The 18,445-nt window shown below is 34.3% G+C and overlaps 1 protein-coding gene across 1 annotated transcript in view; it reads right to left on the reverse strand.

Moving 5' to 3' along the window:
- EYS (eyes shut homolog) overlaps positions 1-18,445 on the reverse strand; it is a 610,207-nt gene that overhangs the window by 580,423 nt on the left and 11,339 nt on the right. Inside the window, exon 3 of the mRNA XM_041477332.1 lies at positions 17,424-17,528. Within this exon, the coding sequence (XP_041333266.1) occupies positions 17,424-17,528 (105 nt within the window). The remainder of the gene's footprint in view (positions 1-17,423; positions 17,529-18,445) is intronic.

The raw sequence follows: 18,445 nt of genomic DNA on the forward strand, positions 1-18,445 counted from the left end.
CCTTCCCAGCAGAGATATATTCCCACCTGCTTGCAGGGGTAAAGACCCCTGCTCATGCTACTCTTTGGGATTATTCCAGTTACTGGACTTTGTATTCAACCCTATTGAACTTGTGTGATTCTTGCTGACCCAGATTTTCACGCCTGTCAAAATCTTTCCTTAGGGGTGCTCTTTCTTCTAATTAAATCACTTCATCCAGATTACCGTCATACACAAACTTGATGATGCATTCAATCCTATCATCCATATAGTCTAGAAAGATATTGAAAAATATTGAACCCTGAACAAACCCAGTCATGAGTGGGTGCCAGTTCAATTTTATCTACCCTCCTTGTGCTTAACAGTATAGGCCATTTTGCTCCAATACTGGTTTATCTGTGCAATCCATTTATTCACCAAATTGTCAGAAGGGATGTTGCGGGAGGCTGTGCCAAAGTGATTTACTAAAATCAAAGAAGTAGATTCACAGCTCTCTTATAATCCAGTGAACAAACTGTTTCATCATTGAAAGCAATCAGTTTGGTTAAACCCAATTTACCTTTGTTAAATCTGTGCTGGCTTTTGCCAACAAATCTGCCACATAATAATGTAAACCCACACTGCTCAGTAGTCAGCCTGTCTACAAACAGCAGAGATGCTTTCAGCAGGGAAAGGCTGTGGTTCTCAGTCTGTGTTGACAACAAATATAATTAAAGTGTTGGTGGTGGCCTCAAGGATTCTTTCAAAACACCATTTAATCATATATATAATATGACTTTTAAAAAATCTAAATTACAGTTCTTCACTTTCAGTGAAGTGTGTGGGGAAATAATTTAGCTTTATTCTGTACCTCAATTTCTCTCATACTTCTGAGAATTTTATTGGGGTTCTTGAAAAGTTTCTTGTCTTGTAATATTAACTGTCAAATTTTGAGGCAGAAATTAAGGCTTTAGCATTACTTTCCAAATATTGCTATTGAACACTATGATCACAATTTGGTATTAATTAAATGGTAAAAGTAACTATAAATTAAAAAAAAACCCAAAACCAAACAAAGACAGTAAAGAGGATTCACTTAGTTAAAAAAGCAACACCATGACATGTTTTGTATAGTATTTTAGAACATAACTATATTTTAGACTTCATGTCCAGGCCATCATGTTCTTTGGGAATTAATCTCTTTGTTCTGATGCATATGTCCTTAGATTTTTAATTGTGTTCAAATATAATTAATTATATTCAGATTGAGATAACTTAATATATAAGGGTCAGACTCTTGATCCTACAGTCCCTGTGTGCCAGGCAACCAACTCTTTAAGTTACATTCCTTATTTTCAAATAGCAGTTGAATTCTGTGACTATTAATATAATCCATGAGTGATGGACTACTAAACATGGTGGCAATTATACGCTGCAATGATTATACAAGTAATTATTGAAATTCAGCTAAAAGAACAAAATTCCCTAATAGCATGAAATACATTTTGATTAATATCCTTAGCATTATGAATACATAAACTGTCCTTTCAAAAATGTGTGTATCATCTAATTGTAAGGACATACTGGAGCAGTATGTTATTTTAGCTTTTTCATCATGGCTAGTTAACAGCTTGATCCACCTGTTAACGTGCAGGACACCATAAAGCAGATGTGAAATAAATTGATTTTCAAGTATCTTAATAAGAATAGATACCAAAATATACAACTAAACTCAGAAATATTTGGAGGAATTTCATGGTTTTCTTCATTGCATTTCTATTTATTTCTATTTTGCACAGAGCGTGCACCTCTATTACAATTTATTGTAATATGTTTGTTTCGTTTATAAGCTATATTTATTTAAAATACTGGGTGCAGTTGATATATATTTAGATATATATATGAGAAACAATCACTTGAATGACAATAAAGCTTTTATTTTTGTCAGACTCTTCTGCCTGCCATTTAGACGAAAAGGACACCTATCAGTAAACCTGGGTGAAGAGACAGATCATTTAGGGGGAACCAGAAAGGGTATTCTGAGGCAACAAGACTACAGAAACAGAAACAGTTCTATCTGCAAGATGCAAACTATGTAAGATTTAACTGGTTTTAAATATTATAAGGTCAGTTATCTTTCCTGTTAACACATAGGAATTTTGACCTGCATCTAGTCAGTGTAGTCACCCACTGAGCATGCTACCTTCCCCTCACTGCAGAGAAACCCTAACACAATATTGTCTGGCTCATAGCCTTACGTTTTTAATAAAAATATTTTGCACTCTATTTTTACTATTACTTTCCTCTCATGTTCTTTCCTCCTCTTGAGGAAAGTTATTGTTTTGGCTGTGTAGGTCTACTACTTTTCCCAGTTGAATGTGTTTTCTGCGTTAGCATGCTTTATCCTGGCCACCTCTATCTGCTGGTGGGTGTACAGTTCTATCTATCTTCCAGCTCAGCCCTCTGCAGTTACTTGAGGCAACTTAACACCACTTCAGCCAGATCCATACCCCAGGCTTTAAAAGTATTTTTCACATTCTAGTTGCTTTCCTCAGACCTCTCTCTTGTACTGCACTGTTTGTCCAGCCAATTGCTCACTCACATTTTGACAATACACAATTCCCATTTGCTTCTGTCATTTTTTTGGGGCTAGCATTTCAATTTTAACACTGACTTGTTTCAGCAAAACAGCCTAATTTGTTGAGAAAGTTTGACTTCAGATGACTGTTAGATGTAGCTGTGAGACTCAGAAGATGCAACAGGTATCTCACAAAACATGAAGATTATAATTTAGCATTGAAATACAATCAGAGAATAGTAAGTTATGAAAGAAATAAAATTAGGCACCATGGCAGCACCACTTTTTTGTTGCTGTTTGTTTGTTTGTCTGTTTTAGTTTTGGTTATAAGGCATTTTTCTTCCAAAACAATTTTTTCTATTAGAACATTCTTCTTTTTTTCTCAGGAAAATACAGATGAACTGAACCCAGTTTGACAGTCAAGACATTTAAACAGTGATATTTTTCCAGTGATTCTAAAGCTACCACTTCATAAAGTATTCTCTTTTTCAAAGCTACATTCATCTTGAAAAATGCATTATTCACTGTAAATAACCAGTAAAATCCATAATGTTTCACCAGAGTCAAGATTTCAACTTGTCTTTCTGAGGCCTTTCTAGTAAGATGCCACTTGGTAGCTACACCTAATTGTTGAACAGTTACTGTATTTTTCCAAAATAAGTATTTCAATAAAAGCAGTTACCTAAAATACCAAAAAAAAAAAAAAAAAAAAAATCCCAGAACTTGGGAGCATGACTGTGTTACTTGGTCTTCTGTCAGTAAGAAATTCTCTTCTCATATTACTAGGGATTGAATGTGAAAATCTACTAAACTTCATAGTATTGTAGATATAAAGAATAAAAACTCTAAACATCAGATTCAACTTGATGTACATGCTCAAGAAATCTGAAACTCACTGTTATTCTTTCCACTGCTTTCACTTGATTCCTACCTTAAAAGTAGGAATCTCACATGCATTTCACTGAGTAATAAAGTTTGGTTGGTAATGACTGTTCTTTTGGTGATCTGAAATACATTAATTCTTTTGTAGAAAATGAATAACTAGAAGACATTTAGTGCAACTAATTATTTCTCAGGATTTCATTAAGCAGAATAAACAATTATTTAATTCATTACATGCATAGCTAGCAAGTGTAATTATCTGATCAATACACTTTCATAAATGATAGTGACATAGAAATTGGCACTTTTTGCTGATATTCCTAGAGATGTTCTCAAAACCATCTGCCTTTATAAAAGGCAACAAGATAACTGGCGTATTCAACTTAATACAAGTAATTATAGCCTATCTTTTATAACAGGTATAAATCTTCCTGAAATGCATGATTTTTCTCTTTTTTTTTCTCTAAATTCTAATAAAACTTTCAATGAAATATTGCCTCATTATTTCTTGAAAGTCTTGACTATTAATTTCCCATTCTAAAGCCAGATAATATTTCATATGCTAGAATATATGTAAAAATCTATTATTTTTAACTTCTAAAAAAGTTATGTCCTTGTTATAAGTTTGTCAAATAATTAAAATTAATAAATGGAGACTAAGAAATTATACTTTAAGCATTTAAACAGTTTATTATATTTATCCTGATACCTTTAAAAATAAACTTTGTGACTTTAAGTTTATGTAATAAAGCTTTTTGCATGCTAAATCTCATTAAATTCAATAGGTAATTTCAAACTCAAAAAAGTCACAGGTCTAAAAGTTCTATTTCTATCTACTCCATGGATGGTAAGGTTGTGGTCTGATGCTTCTAATGACTGAAAAGCTCTGTCATTAGCTCTCCTTTTCGATCACAGTGGAGAATTCACAATAGATTATTGTCTTAAGGTGGCTAAAATTGAATATGTTACCTTAAATTTAGAAAAATTGAATCTATGATAAGGAAATCACAATACCTAAATATGCAATTACCACTGTCAGTCTTTCAGCTCTCAGTGAGAACTTATGTTATCTGTCCCAAGCGAAAAAGGGGAAAGAGAAAACTATTCCTAAAATAAATAAAATAAATAAAATAAATAATAAATAAATAAACCTTTTCAACACATGTTCTTGAAGAAACCCCAAAAACCCAAAAAACCAAAAACTACTAGCTCAGAGATATGAGAGAGGAAAAGAAAATTTGGATAAGTAACAGGTTATGTTACACAAATGTGATTTGTTCTACCAAACATTACTATTTACAGCACACATTTATATCATATACCTACCTGATCTGGTCCTCCTTTGGTTCCTTTGGGTGAAAATCTGTACAAGAGCCACTGTGTGCATTCACAGACCAGAAGGCCAACCATAAAAAAAGCCCATAAGCCCTGTAACAAACCCCAAAAGCTGATATAAAATAGGAATGGCCAGTAGGCCTACGAAGGGTATTCTCCCCCTCTACACTTCCCTCTTGAGGCTCCCACCTTCTTTACTGTACCCAATTCAGGGGTGCTCAAGACAAGAAAGGCTTGTTAGAACGGCTCCAGAGAAGAGCCACGAAAATGACCAGAGCACCTCTCATATGAAGACAGGCTGAAACAGTCGGGGTTGTTCAAACTGGAGAAGAGAAGGCTCTGGGGACACATCATTGCGACCTTCCAGTACCTTAAAGGAGCTTATTAAAAGGAGGGAGAGGGACTTTTTTATACAGGAAAATAGTGACAGGACAAGGGGCAGTGGTTCTAAACTGAAAGGGGCAGGTTTAGATTAGACATTGGGAAGAAATTCTCCATTGCAAGAGTGGTGAAGAACTGGAACAGTTTATTCAGAGAGGTTGTGGTATGTCCCATCCCTGGGAGCATTCAGTTCGACTTGATAGGGAGTTGAGCAAGCTGGTCTAACAAGAGGTGTCCCTGCCCATGGCAGTGGGGTTTTGAACTAGATGATCTTTAAGATCCCTTCGAACCCAAACCATGCTGCACTAAAACAATGCTAAAACAATCAGTTTATGATGCTGCATTCAGTTTACTCAGTTACATTAGGATAAGTGGAGAAAAAAGGTTTAAGAAATAGGTAAGTGTAACTAGTGATGCTAAACTCCCAGTGTTCAGTTCATAGCTATGGCTATACACATTTACCACAGCAGTAGATAAAGGTAATCCTCTTTGCACTTTGAAGAATACTTAGAATTATTTTATTGCAGCAAAAGTCCAGGAATAAAATGAGTATTCAGTCTCATAAAGCAGAGAAACTTCAAGAGAGAGATGCATTCTCTCTTGTAGTAGAGTACGTGGGTGGCCACTGGTGACAAATTAGATATGAGTTTGCAGTGTTATATGACAGAAAAGTGCAATTCAACAAAGATAACAAGTCATGGAGGATGAAGGCAGCTGTCATTCTATACAGCTCATGTGGTATAGAATCACCCAAACATGCCATTCTACTGCATGTACCTTGACATCAGAGAAGTTGTTGATATACAGCTTGAGAAGATAATTTGTGCTGAAGGACTGTATATTTGAAGTAAAAAAAAAAAGAAAAAAAAAGATCATTAGAAAGATGTAGGTGGGTGGACAAGAGGATTACTCACTGATAATTTCCTGTATACACCTGAAAAAAGAAAATGACTGGTGGGATTAACTATTTGTTGTGCTACTGGAATGCTACTGCAGCTCTGCAACAGCAGAGCTAAATTTATCTCAAAGCCTACCAGAATATGCAACAAATCTGTTTCACTAAAATGTTGACATATGAATGCCTTTATTAATCTTTAGAATATAACTGCATCTTATTTTATGGAATGAAAACAAGGAGGAAAAGATATAGTAATGTGATTAGTTAATGCCGGTGGGCAGCTGGACCCAACACAGCTGCTCACTCAGTGGGAGCTGCTCACTGCATCCCACAGTGGGATGAGAGAGAGAACTGCAAGAACAAAAATAAGAAAAACTCATGAGTTTGGAAAAAGACAGTTTAATAGGAAAAGAAAAGCTGTGCATGCAAGCAAAGAAAAACAAGGAATTTATTCACTGCTTCTCACCAGCAGTCAGTTGCTCAGCCATCTCTAGGAAAGCAGAACTCCATCATGCCCAACAGTGATTTGGAAAGACAAATGTCCCTCACATCCTTCTTCCCTCATTTTTATATGCTGAGAATGATGTCATATGGTATGGGACATCCCTGTGGTAAGTTTGACTCAGCAGTCCAGCTATGGCCTCTCCCAGCTCCTTATGCATCCCCAGCCTACTTGCCAGCAGGGCAGTGTGAGAAACAGAAAAGCCCTTGCTGTGCAAACACTACTTAGCAAGAAACATTAATATAATATCAACACTTATTTTGTCACAAATCCAAAACACTGCATTATATGAGGTGCTATGAGGAACATCAACTCCATATCAGCCAAAAAAAATAGAAAATTTTTTAAAAGTAAAGGTTTGTTTTGGATGACAAGGAAGTTAATTTCATGAAGAGGAAGCTAAATGAACTTGCTTGAAAAAAAGAAACTTAAAATTGACCAAAAAGTTCAACTAAAGTTTAACTAAATCCCAGTTAGCAAAGCTGAATAATTCTCTTGGAATTATGTGCAATCTGTACTATGCTCTATTTCTCTCCTGGTTGATGTACAGACTCCCCATCCAGCTGTCAAAGCATGCTTTTTATTCTCTGAAAGTCCAGCTGACACAGTTGGCACAGTCTGAGTTACAAGCTTAAAGAAGAAAGCTGCTGAATCCTCTCAGGGAGTACTTGCAGATTGGTTTTGGACTGGATTCCTGCATAATAAGTAGAAAGAGTAACCAGATATTCAGTTTCCTGTCTAACCACACTTTATGCAAAATAGACTGGAGAGAACAACCATGCCTAGTTATGAAGACAGACTAGAACTTCATACAGGTCTTCTGCACTGCTAACCACAATGGATTATTATTTCATTGTGTGACAGTGCTCTTCACACAATGAAATAATATGAGAAATTAAGTGAGAAATGTGTCATTCAAAGGTCTGCAAGGATATCCTTTTTCTACAAGGATAAGTGTTTTTTCCCAGCCCTTTTATCAATTCATAAACAATAAAGAAGTAAAACACATCTGGCAAGGCTGCACTAACATACAGGTGTAAAATAAATGGTACTAAAAGAAGGCATAGAAATGATATAGTGTGATGACATATTCCCACGAAGTACAGCATGGTTTAACAACCACATTCAGGTAAATAAGACTATATTTCTCATTCGATTAAAAAAAAAATAAGGAAGACAAAAGAAAATTTTGCACAGGCTAAATAAGTAAGTTTACATGGAATTCAGTTAAAGAAATATTTCATAAAGTTTCTTGATAAGAAAAATTCATCACATATAGAAAGGATAAAAGTCAGTGAACTTTCTATTGAAATACTTCCCTGAGAAATTACATACAGACCTTTTCCATCAATCTGTAATTTTGTTTGTTTAATCAAATAAATTTCCATAAGCAATTTTGATTACATGAACAGGCCTAAATATATATTAATAACAGGCATCTAGAGAGATATTATATGTATATTTTAAGTGGTATTATTATGAGTTTTGTTTATCTGAATGTGGTTTTATCATTGATATGTAAATTGAATTTCTAGGTATCATAAGGAATCTGCAAAGATGAAACTGAAACTACGCATATAACCAAGAAAGTTTATTTATTTATTAAATAAATATTAATTTATTTAATAAAATGTCAGTAAGATGCAGTCAATGGCTCAATGTCCAAGCCGAGATCAGTGACAAATGGCATTTCTCAGTGGTCACTATTTGGACCAGCATTGCTTAACATCTTTGTTGGCGCTAGGACAATGGAATTTAGTGCACCCTCAGGCAACTTTGCTGACTACACCAATCTGTGTGGTGCAGTTGAGATGCTGCAGGGTAGGGATGATATTCACAGGGATTTTGACAGGTTTGAGAAGTAGTTAAAAAATATAAAATGCAAGATTCCATACCTGGGACAGGGCAATCCCAAACAAAAATACAAGCTGGGCAGAGGCTTGGCAAGGTTTGCAAGAACAGGACAGGGTATGAGGGTATGTAGTGAGAGGACAAGATGGGGATGGATTCTAGTACCTAAAGGGGGTTTTATGAAACCAAGGGAGAGGGACTTTTTCTATGGGTAGATAGTGACAAAGACAAGGGGCAATGGTTTCAAACTGAAAGAGGGCAGATTTAGTTTAGATATTAGGGAGAATTTCTGTACTGTAAGGGTGGTGAGGCACCAGAGGAGATTTTCCAGAGAAGTTGTGAATACCTCATCCCTAGAAGTGTTCAAGGCCAGGCTGGCTTAAAAAATTTGGTCCAGTGGAAGGTGTATCTGCAGGAGTGTTGGAACTAGAAGATCTTTAAGGTCTCTTCCAATCCAAACCATTCTATGATTCTGTGCAGATACTAGTTTATAAAAATATCTGCACCAAAGAAAAACATATCCAGTCACAGGGTGCACAGATGAACAGGTTGTCTCAAAGTGTACAGGTCATGTGTAAGAAAAGACATACAGAAGAGTAGTTGATATAATATTCTATAATTAGAGAAAATATTGATTCTTCAACAAAAATATTTTGTTGAAGAATCAATTAACCTTGGAAAGGGATCCCGACTTAACCATGTAGATCATCATTAAATTTGTTCATAACTAGGATCATGGGTAAAACTGCCCCTACATTTGATACATAATGCTGTATTAAACTCCACTGAGTTATGCAGGCGTTCTTTTCTTAAGAAACAGTTATGCAAAATTGATTATTGATGATCTTTATGTTATTGCTAATTACATCAGCATTGCTTTATTGTTTTTAAAGTAAACTGTGAATCTGGTCTCAGAATTTTCTGGTTCTGTTTGGACTGAGTACTAGATTTGAGGACTGCTTATGGAGGTTGGATGCAACAACAAATTAATAGAGTGGGCAGCCTAGGCTACAAGGTGGCTGGAGTATTAATATTATTAATTCATTTAAATTTTTATTTTTCATTGCTGAAGTCATAACATATGCAGATAAGAGTGCCATTTGTCTCAAACAGTGTGCTTCAATTTGGGCAGCAGCTTCACTACTTCCATCCTGAGTTATCCTCTAAAAAGGACTGCCAATTATGTTGAACATAATAAAATTATGTGGTAGCTTTTGTGAAGTTTCATTTTATTGAACTTTTTAATTGTGCCTTATTACAGCTAATTTTCACTGTTTGTACAGACTGCAATTCTGCCCTTATCATCCTGCTACACATATCATCCTTCCTGTTATTTTTTTTATGATTCATATTTAGTTATAATACATATGCATTTTCCACTTGTCCTTTTTAGGTCCAGACAGTGGATTAAAGCATAACATTTTACTTTATTAAAATAGAGGAACTGTTTTAAGAATCTTAAAAATATAATGAGAAGAATATGGAAGACAATTATGCAAATTTTAAAAAGCCTCCAAAATATTTGTGAAGATGAAAAAATGGCATCAGAATAATGCTAAGGAGACCTCTGTCCACTTTTACTGCAGTGTCTTTAGTGACAGAGTAAATTACATCAGCTGGTATTCATCTCATCTCATCAATCTTCTGCTGGCTAAAAGTTAGTTTTCTGAATGCAAGGTCTCCCAGTTTAAACTCTGATACAAAAGACTGGTACCTCTAGCAAAATGTTCATCTCATTTGTATTACTGTTTTCTATACAACCACATAATAGGGAAATTAAACCGTGGTATATCCAACTATTTCCTATTTTGTTTGAAACAACAAGGATTGCCCTTCAAACAAACAAACAAACAAAACAAAACCCACTGAACGCCCTGGATCATATTAACACTGAAAATGAAAACAACATGAAGAAAGCATGTCATCTAAGTGCTCCTAATATAAATCAGGCATCATGACACCATTGTAATACAAATAGAACAATACTTTCTGTCACATGCTTAATCCAGTATTCTATAAGAATAAATGGAAACATTTATCAATTAAATAACATACAACAAACACGATGAGTAGCACAGGAATAATGCAGAAATGTTTTTTGAAACCTAAGAAGGGAGGTTGTCATGGAAACAGCTGGGTTAGAAATCTTTTTGTTGCTACAATTTTATTCAGCTGCTGATGCTTATTCTTTAGGTTATTTTAATATATTAATCTTCCTCAACTCATCAATGATTTTAATTTTTTCAGAATAAGGTGTTAGGTTAAGAACTTTTCAGATGTAAATAAAAGACTAATGGCATATTCATGTGCACTGAAACACACAAAAATGAAAATTTTCAGTTTACTCCTACTCTCATCTAGCTGAAAGACTGAAAGGAAAGGTGAGTAAAAGAGTGAGTCATTCCCTGCATAAAAGGATATCATGACACGCTGCGCAATATTTTGCTTCAAGTGAACTAAAGGAAGAAATAAACCTTCAGAAACAATCTCACCAAATTTGAAATTCTTAAAATATTTATCCAACATGAATAAAACAGGTGAACTGAAAAGTTCAACAAACAGAACTCATCTATAAAAGTAATTTAAAAACAAAAGAAGTTTAAAATAAGTAAAACAAACAAGTAGCAGGTTAACTAGAAAAAGAATACATGCACTCAGTGACAAAAAAGAAGAATTCTTTTCCAGGCTAACTAACCTGTCTGCAAGAAACAGAAATTTAATTAGTCTTTATGAGCATACCTGCAACAAATACAAGTTTCTAAATATTTGTTTTCATAGAGAAAAAAAAGGCGAGATACCAATGGAAGCAGAATGGAAAGGGTAATAAGTGGCACATCTTCATAAAACAACCTGAAGGACGCAATATAAAACAAATTTGAAAGCAAACCCAAAGAATTAATAGTGTTTCAATAAGCAATATAAATAGCCATAATGAAAAAAACCATCAGGGACTAATAAAAACAACCTGAAGACTGAGCGACATAAAAAAAGAAAGAAACTTCAAGGCAATAAGACATACAGGGAATGAATCCATGGGTTTGAAAATGTGCATTATTTCTTGGAACAAGAGCTGATCTAAGAGTCTCCATGGATACTTTTTTCCCTGCTAAACATGCTGGCTCACTGATAGGTAAAAAGTTTTCTGGATACATTAATCTTAACAAAGGTTGGAGCACAACACAGGTCCTTTAGGACTTTCTCATCAGTTATCTGCCCTTCCATTTTTTGATAGATTGTGTGGAGAATTACTTTCACTCTATATTGAGCCAACTCCATATTAGTTCCAACATCACATATTAAATCAAGTATCAAATAGTAGCTGCATATATATCATCACTTAAATTTCCTTGGCCATTGCCTCCATCACTGAAGATGGTATGAGGTTGCACTTTTATTACACTGAATTCAGAATACCTATTAATCAATACTGATCAGTCGTTATGTTTCTAGTGATAAAGATCATATCAGAATGTGATGGCAAGAGACAGTGCCCGCCATTTTCCTCAGTATTTTTGATACTGATTGGAACTTTTCTCTGCTCCAAGGAAAGAAGCTGGAGTTTCTTCCAATAAAATTGATGAAAAACATCAGATGATATTATTTAACAACACAAGATACCTTGCTGGGTTGGAACACAGGTTTCACACTCTTTGGAATGCCTTGGTTTTCCAGTGTCATCTTCCAGACAGAGCTGCTATAGGTGCAGCACTTGGCTCTATCACAGTACTGAGTAGAAGGTTTATTTAGGGCCTTTCCATCCTGCTTGTAGGACTTATTGTTACAGCGCTTCTCCCATATTTCAAGGATCCTTTAAATTTTTCTTATGTTACTTGTATCAATGAATAACCTGAATTTAAATATTTTAGAACTTTCTTCCTACTTTCTTCCTATTTTAGAACTTTCTTCCTATAAACTTCATCCTTTGTTGCAAGAGAGATTAGAGGACACTAAAATAATGAAGGTTCCCATTTTTGCTTTTCTTTTTCTTAAATCTGCTGATTCACAGCATTGATGCTTGTGTGTGTGTGGTAGATTCACCCTGGATGGCTTCCAGACCTCTACCCAGCTAGCTGCTTTCTTACTGCCTCTTGTCAGCAGGATAGGGAGAGAAAATTAGATGAAATATCTCATTGGCGGAGATAAAGACAGAGAAATCACTTGCTAGGGAGAATTATGGGAAAAATAAGCTCAACTTGGAGAAAATGAATCTAATTTATTGCCAATTAAACCTAGAGTAGGATAGTGAGGAACAAAGCAAAAGCTAAAACATATTATACTTGGCCTGACCTGCCTAAAGTTCAGAAATAATGCCTGTAAAGTCTCCTGTACAAGGTCATCAATATATAGCACTAACCCATCACCCAAGCTATATTATTATACAATTACTTTTCTGAGAAACAGTTCCAGAAGATGCTCACCTGAAAGCCACACGTGTCTTTTACTAAGAGAGAAAAGGACTTAGGTAATGATTTCATGCAATATCTGAAGATATTGTCTGATTCTATTTGATCTCTCTGTATATTACTCCCTCTTATCTTGAGGTGCAAAAATAAAGATCATGTTCTGTCACAAAAATCCACAAAAGTAGACCCTGAAGAGTCCATTACTGAATGTAACCTATACCTTTTGATGCATGGGCTTCCTATGGTGTGTTAATAAAATTAGAAAATAGTACAGGAAAATGAGAAAAACAAAATCAAAAGGAAAAAAACCAAACTGACCAAACAACAACAAAAAACACTCCCAAAAATAAACAAAAACCAAAAACCTCAGTATCAACCCAAATTGCTCACAAGGAAATTATTTTGTCTAGTCATCTACTTTTAAAATTTGACTCTAGTTATTTCAGGTTTCCAGCAAAGCTGAGATACATTTATGTGAATTAATGATCTGTATGATTAAATTACCTCATTTCATCCTATTTAGTGACAATATCTTATCAACAGCAGGATGGACTACAGGAATAATTTCTAAGAAAGGTCTCAGCTATATTACAGAGAATTTTAATGGATTACTTTTAAAGCTGCTGAAAGGGGATTTGTCATATAAAAACAGTTTGAGTATTAAAATTGACCACATATAAAGAAATTGAACTACTTGAAAGTAATTAATAAAGCATAAGATGTATTTTCATGAAATGAGCTCATACAATTAAATGCATATATTTTAGATTTGATAAATATATAAAGTTCTGATTTATTGACAAGGAAAAACAATTGTGCTTCTCAAGGATGAATGAACTCTGTATGTAAGTTTGAAAACCTAAACTAAATTGCAATTTTTGGGTCATTTTAAGGGACTGTGTAGGCTACAGAAGCATTTGGGGTAGATCTGGGTAATTCTCTAGAAGAAAAAACTGTCCTGGAAAGTTCATACAGACATAAATATTTTTGATTGATTATTGCCTTAATATCGCACAGATCAATTTGCACATTCTGTGTGCTTTTCTCACTTTAAGCTCTTTAAATAAAATAAAACTGGAGGACCACAAGTCTCAATCAAAAGCAGTGTTTTATCAGATTATGAATCTTCCCTGACAATTTAATTCTCTTAACTGCCCCCAATGGCAATATGCTAGTTGCTCTGCATTTCTTAATCACTCTACTTTATACAGACACAGGATCTGAAAGATCCTACTTATTATCAGAAGCAGCCTAAGTATTACCATAACATTCTTGTTGAGTTAATGAACCTTGTTTATTAATCAGGCTAATCAGCTTGCTTTCTTCAGATACAACCAAATATCTACAGCACACATTACTGTGAAGAATTCAGCCTTACATTTTTCATATCCATGTTCTCACTGGGCCAGGTATGCATTTTCCAGATGCAACACTGCATACCATGTGTAACCAGATGAACTTTTGGAAAAATATATATCTTTATAATAAAAAGTGCTAGCCTCACATTCACCTTGCAAGGAAATTTTATAAGATAAAAAAAAAAAAATCTATTTCAAAACATACGGGTTTATTCTATGTTTATTATTATACAGCATCCCTTCATTATTAAGCCATGTCAAGATCATTAGTTAAACTATCTTCATCCATTGCTAATGCAAAACTCCATATCTGTCTTAGCTTAGCATTAATGTTTATGCAAGAAAAACTAAAAAGAAATGAATCCTTTCCTTCTAAATTGTACTTTAAGAGGACTTATGTTTTTTTATATTCAAATAAATAACAATACTGTTGTGCCATAATTTGAAGAAAAAATATTCAATGAATTTTAATATATACAACTCCTAACTGTGATTACCCTTTTAATGTATATAACTTCTAACTGTGGTTACACCTGAATTTTTAGTAAAAGGTAAAAGACATTGCAGCTCACTTATGACATTGCAGAAATGTTGACGTATTTCTTGCCCAACTAAGTTATCTTAAGATGTATCTAGCAAAATAGTTACTATTACTCATAAAATAATAATCTAAATAAAATTAGAAGCAGAACTTCCACTGAAGACAGAGGAAAGATTTTTATGTTCATTGTTTATAAAGTATTTGATGTTGAAAGGTCAAACTTGAGAAGACATCATTATACATCTAAAATAAGGTGCAGATACTATTTTAGACAACAGAGGCAAAGCAGAAAAATGCAAAGAAAACAGCTATCCACCTAATGAATAAAAATGTTATTTGGCTAGTCAGACAATTACAGATACAAGTTTTTTCATTTACAAGAACTTAATCATTAGGGAGTATTGAAATTCTCTGTGTTCCCTTGTCTATTGCTATTGAATACATGTGATTTATTAAATACTTTTGGTTTTTATTTACTCACTATTATTTAGTTGCTAAAAATACAACAACTACAGGTCCTCTGAGAAACAAAACTTTGTTTTTTTCCAGAAATCCAGTAGTACACTGACTGTCAATGAAGGTATGGTGGATAAATTGTCATTTTTCACTTAAAGATTAGCTCAAGTCAGCTGTGTTATCATTTGAAGTGATACTCCTGTTAGAAGTGAACTAGCAGAAAAAAAAATATCCAGTAACATAGCTACTTGTGATTTTAGGCAATTTACAGATATTATTTAATCATAGCAAAGTATTTGGAAGATGGTTACATTTGTTTATCTGCACCTTTACCTAGAGAATATGAACAGGGATAATAATTAATTTAGCCAAGGGCACAATTAGAATGTCTATCACATTTGTAGGAAAATTCTCCTCTTTTAAGCTCATTGTTAGGTATTCACATTAGTACAAAATTTTTCCCTTGTCTAATTCAGTTTGCTATCATAATAATAATGTAGCTGCAAATTGCAGCAAGTCTTATCTCTTTTCAGAAATAACTGATCTTTTCTACAGATGACCCCTGGTTCACTATGAGGTTTTTTTTGATCATTTGACTGATGATGATGAAGATCCACTGCTATACACAGCATTTTTTTAGAGTCATTAGAATGAAACTCATAATTTTTAGTGTATATGTCCATTACATAAACTTCATTGTTCCAGATGACACACACACACGCTGGGAATTATTACAAAAATTAATTGGGTAAGGAAACCTTTACAAAGTGACTGGCCTTTCTTTCAAGAAAGAGACACAGACGATGACTAATACTATGCCACAACAATTTTGTTTCCTGTCACTGACGTGCATTCTGCTGTATGAAAGAGATCTCCTTTTAGATCTGTGGAAATAAAGAGGTGCAGGATGCTTCTGTGTAAAATCCATTGTAGATAAAAGTTTTGGTGAACACCAACAAAGTCAAACACAAGATAGCAAAGTGGTGCACTGAATGTGATAATCTCCATCTCAGAAGAACAAAGGAGATAATGTTTTTGTTAATGTTTTGCTACAGCCTTTATTCAGTGAAACACCTGGCAGGCTTACATTTGTCTCAGTGAAGCAACAAACTTGAAAGCATCACCTTATCTTTGAAGATATAACTCAGTATTGTCTTCAATTCCCAACTCAGCAGATACCCAAGTTAAGGCATTTAAGGATCTTATGTTATTAAATACATTAAAGTTCTCTTTTAAAAAGTTATTCAGTTTGAGAGGGTTCATTGGAGACCTGTATTTCAGTACTCTGACATTTCCAGGCTTTACAGATCACCATGACTTTATCTTCAAAACACCACAGTACTATACGTACTTGTTAGTCCATAACCGTATCAAATTAATTTTCTTGACCTTATTTTCCATAGTAACAATGAGCTTATAAATACACATGTAAAAACAAAAACCATTATCAGTAATTTATCATCCATATTTATGAATGAACAAGTTGCAAAATCGGTACCCCAGGCTCCTTTGGTCAAAGCAATTTCTAAGGTTAGGAATTTCTAACCCACTCTTTTCTATGTTTTCTTAGTCAACACAAAATAATATGTAAAATCTCAAATTAAACAATATAATTAGCAAAGCAAAATCTTCAGTATCATATATCTTCCTCCCTAATTTTGATTGATCTTTTTGCAATGTTCTTAGTTCATTTGCCACCTGGCCTGGTGCATCTTGGATGTCCCTTATACCCTCTAGCATATCTTCCAGCCTTATACAATACCTTGGATACTTCAGGACATTTCAGATACCACGAAGATCAGGCAACCAGATTGAGATCATACATACTTAAGAGCAATGTTCAGTTCCTTTGGGAATTAGTAATTTGGCCAGTGGAATAGGATTTGAAAGATTGGGGATTTTATGTTTGCTAAATTTCAAAATTTTGCTGCCTAAACCATACATTTTTTGAAAGAATGTACTGTTGTAAGGTGTCTATACAAATATAGACTAAATGATTTAAAATCTTCAGTTCTGTCATATTTCTTTCCCTATATGTTCCAGTATTACAAATACCTTTTTTTATCTAAGTAATCTATAATTTATAGAATTATAGATTTATAGAATTTCTTATGACAAATTAGAGAAAAAAAATTTTTTATTAGTCTAAATAACTAGCTCTGTACGTCTCAAAATGTAAGCAGAATGCTTGCATTGTACAAGGCTTTATAGCACTTGAGTAGCAAATACTGTGTCATATTATGCCAATGTAGGGATTATATAAAAAGTACAAATGCTTACCAAAGGGGCAATTGCATTTGAAGCCACTTATGTCCTCTTCACAGGTTCCTCCATTCCAACAGGGTCTGTCTTGACACTCACTGATGCGAACAGAACATGTTTGTCCTGAAAATTTGAATTTAAAAGAAAGAAAAAAAAAAAAAAAAAAGAAGGACAAATATGCTGACATGTTCAAATTATAGAGATATATTTGTAATGAAAAAAGTCTATGTGATTGTCACAGTCTACGTGGTGACCCCACTGGCCACAGTACACCATGTACACAGGACTACTGGTAGACTCCCTGTGTGTCATGAATTTTTCTGCTTCATTTGGTACAGGGCAGTCCATTTTGACAGGCAACACTGGAAGCATTACAGTCAGAAAAATAGAAAGCTTTCCTACTGAGGTTATACATAATTCTGATGCTTTTTTTCCCCCCAGTATACAAATGTACAGCATTCAAACAATTTTTGTCCAGTTTTGTCAATAATTTTCTTTCATTTTGCTCTCTGACACCTTTGAAACAGAACTGTGAACTATCATTGACTATGAAAATAAGGCAAACACTAATTTACAGACATTTATGTGCAATAGAGCAGTTCAGCTTATGTTCTACAGCAAGTTGTCAGTACTGAATTATAGGACAAAGGAGAAGTAAGATCAAATCACTAAAGAATACTTAATAAGGCAAAATGCAGATAAAAGGGGATGAAATAATTAAAAGCAAATCTAGGAATTAAAGTGAAAAGTAAATTTTTAATCTACAAAAATTATTGCTTTCATATGTAACAGGAAAAGCTATTTCCAATGTATTTGGTTTGTGTGGCCAGATTTTGGTAGAAGGAGGAGCACAGGGATGGCTTCTGTGAGAAGGTGCCAGAAGCTTCCCCCATGTCCAAGAAAGCCAATATCAGCCAAGTCCAAGATGAATGTGCTGCTGGCTAAGGCTGGCTGGACCAATCAGACATGATGGTAACACCTCTATGATAAGACATTTAAGAAGAAAGAAAAAAGTTCTTGTGCAGGGGAAACTGCAGCCA

Source organism: Pyrgilauda ruficollis, unplaced genomic scaffold (assembly GCF_017590135.1).
Source record: "Pyrgilauda ruficollis isolate IOZ18807 unplaced genomic scaffold, ASM1759013v1 scaffold40, whole genome shotgun sequence".
Classification (NCBI taxonomy): Eukaryota; Metazoa; Chordata; class Aves; order Passeriformes; family Passeridae; genus Pyrgilauda; species Pyrgilauda ruficollis.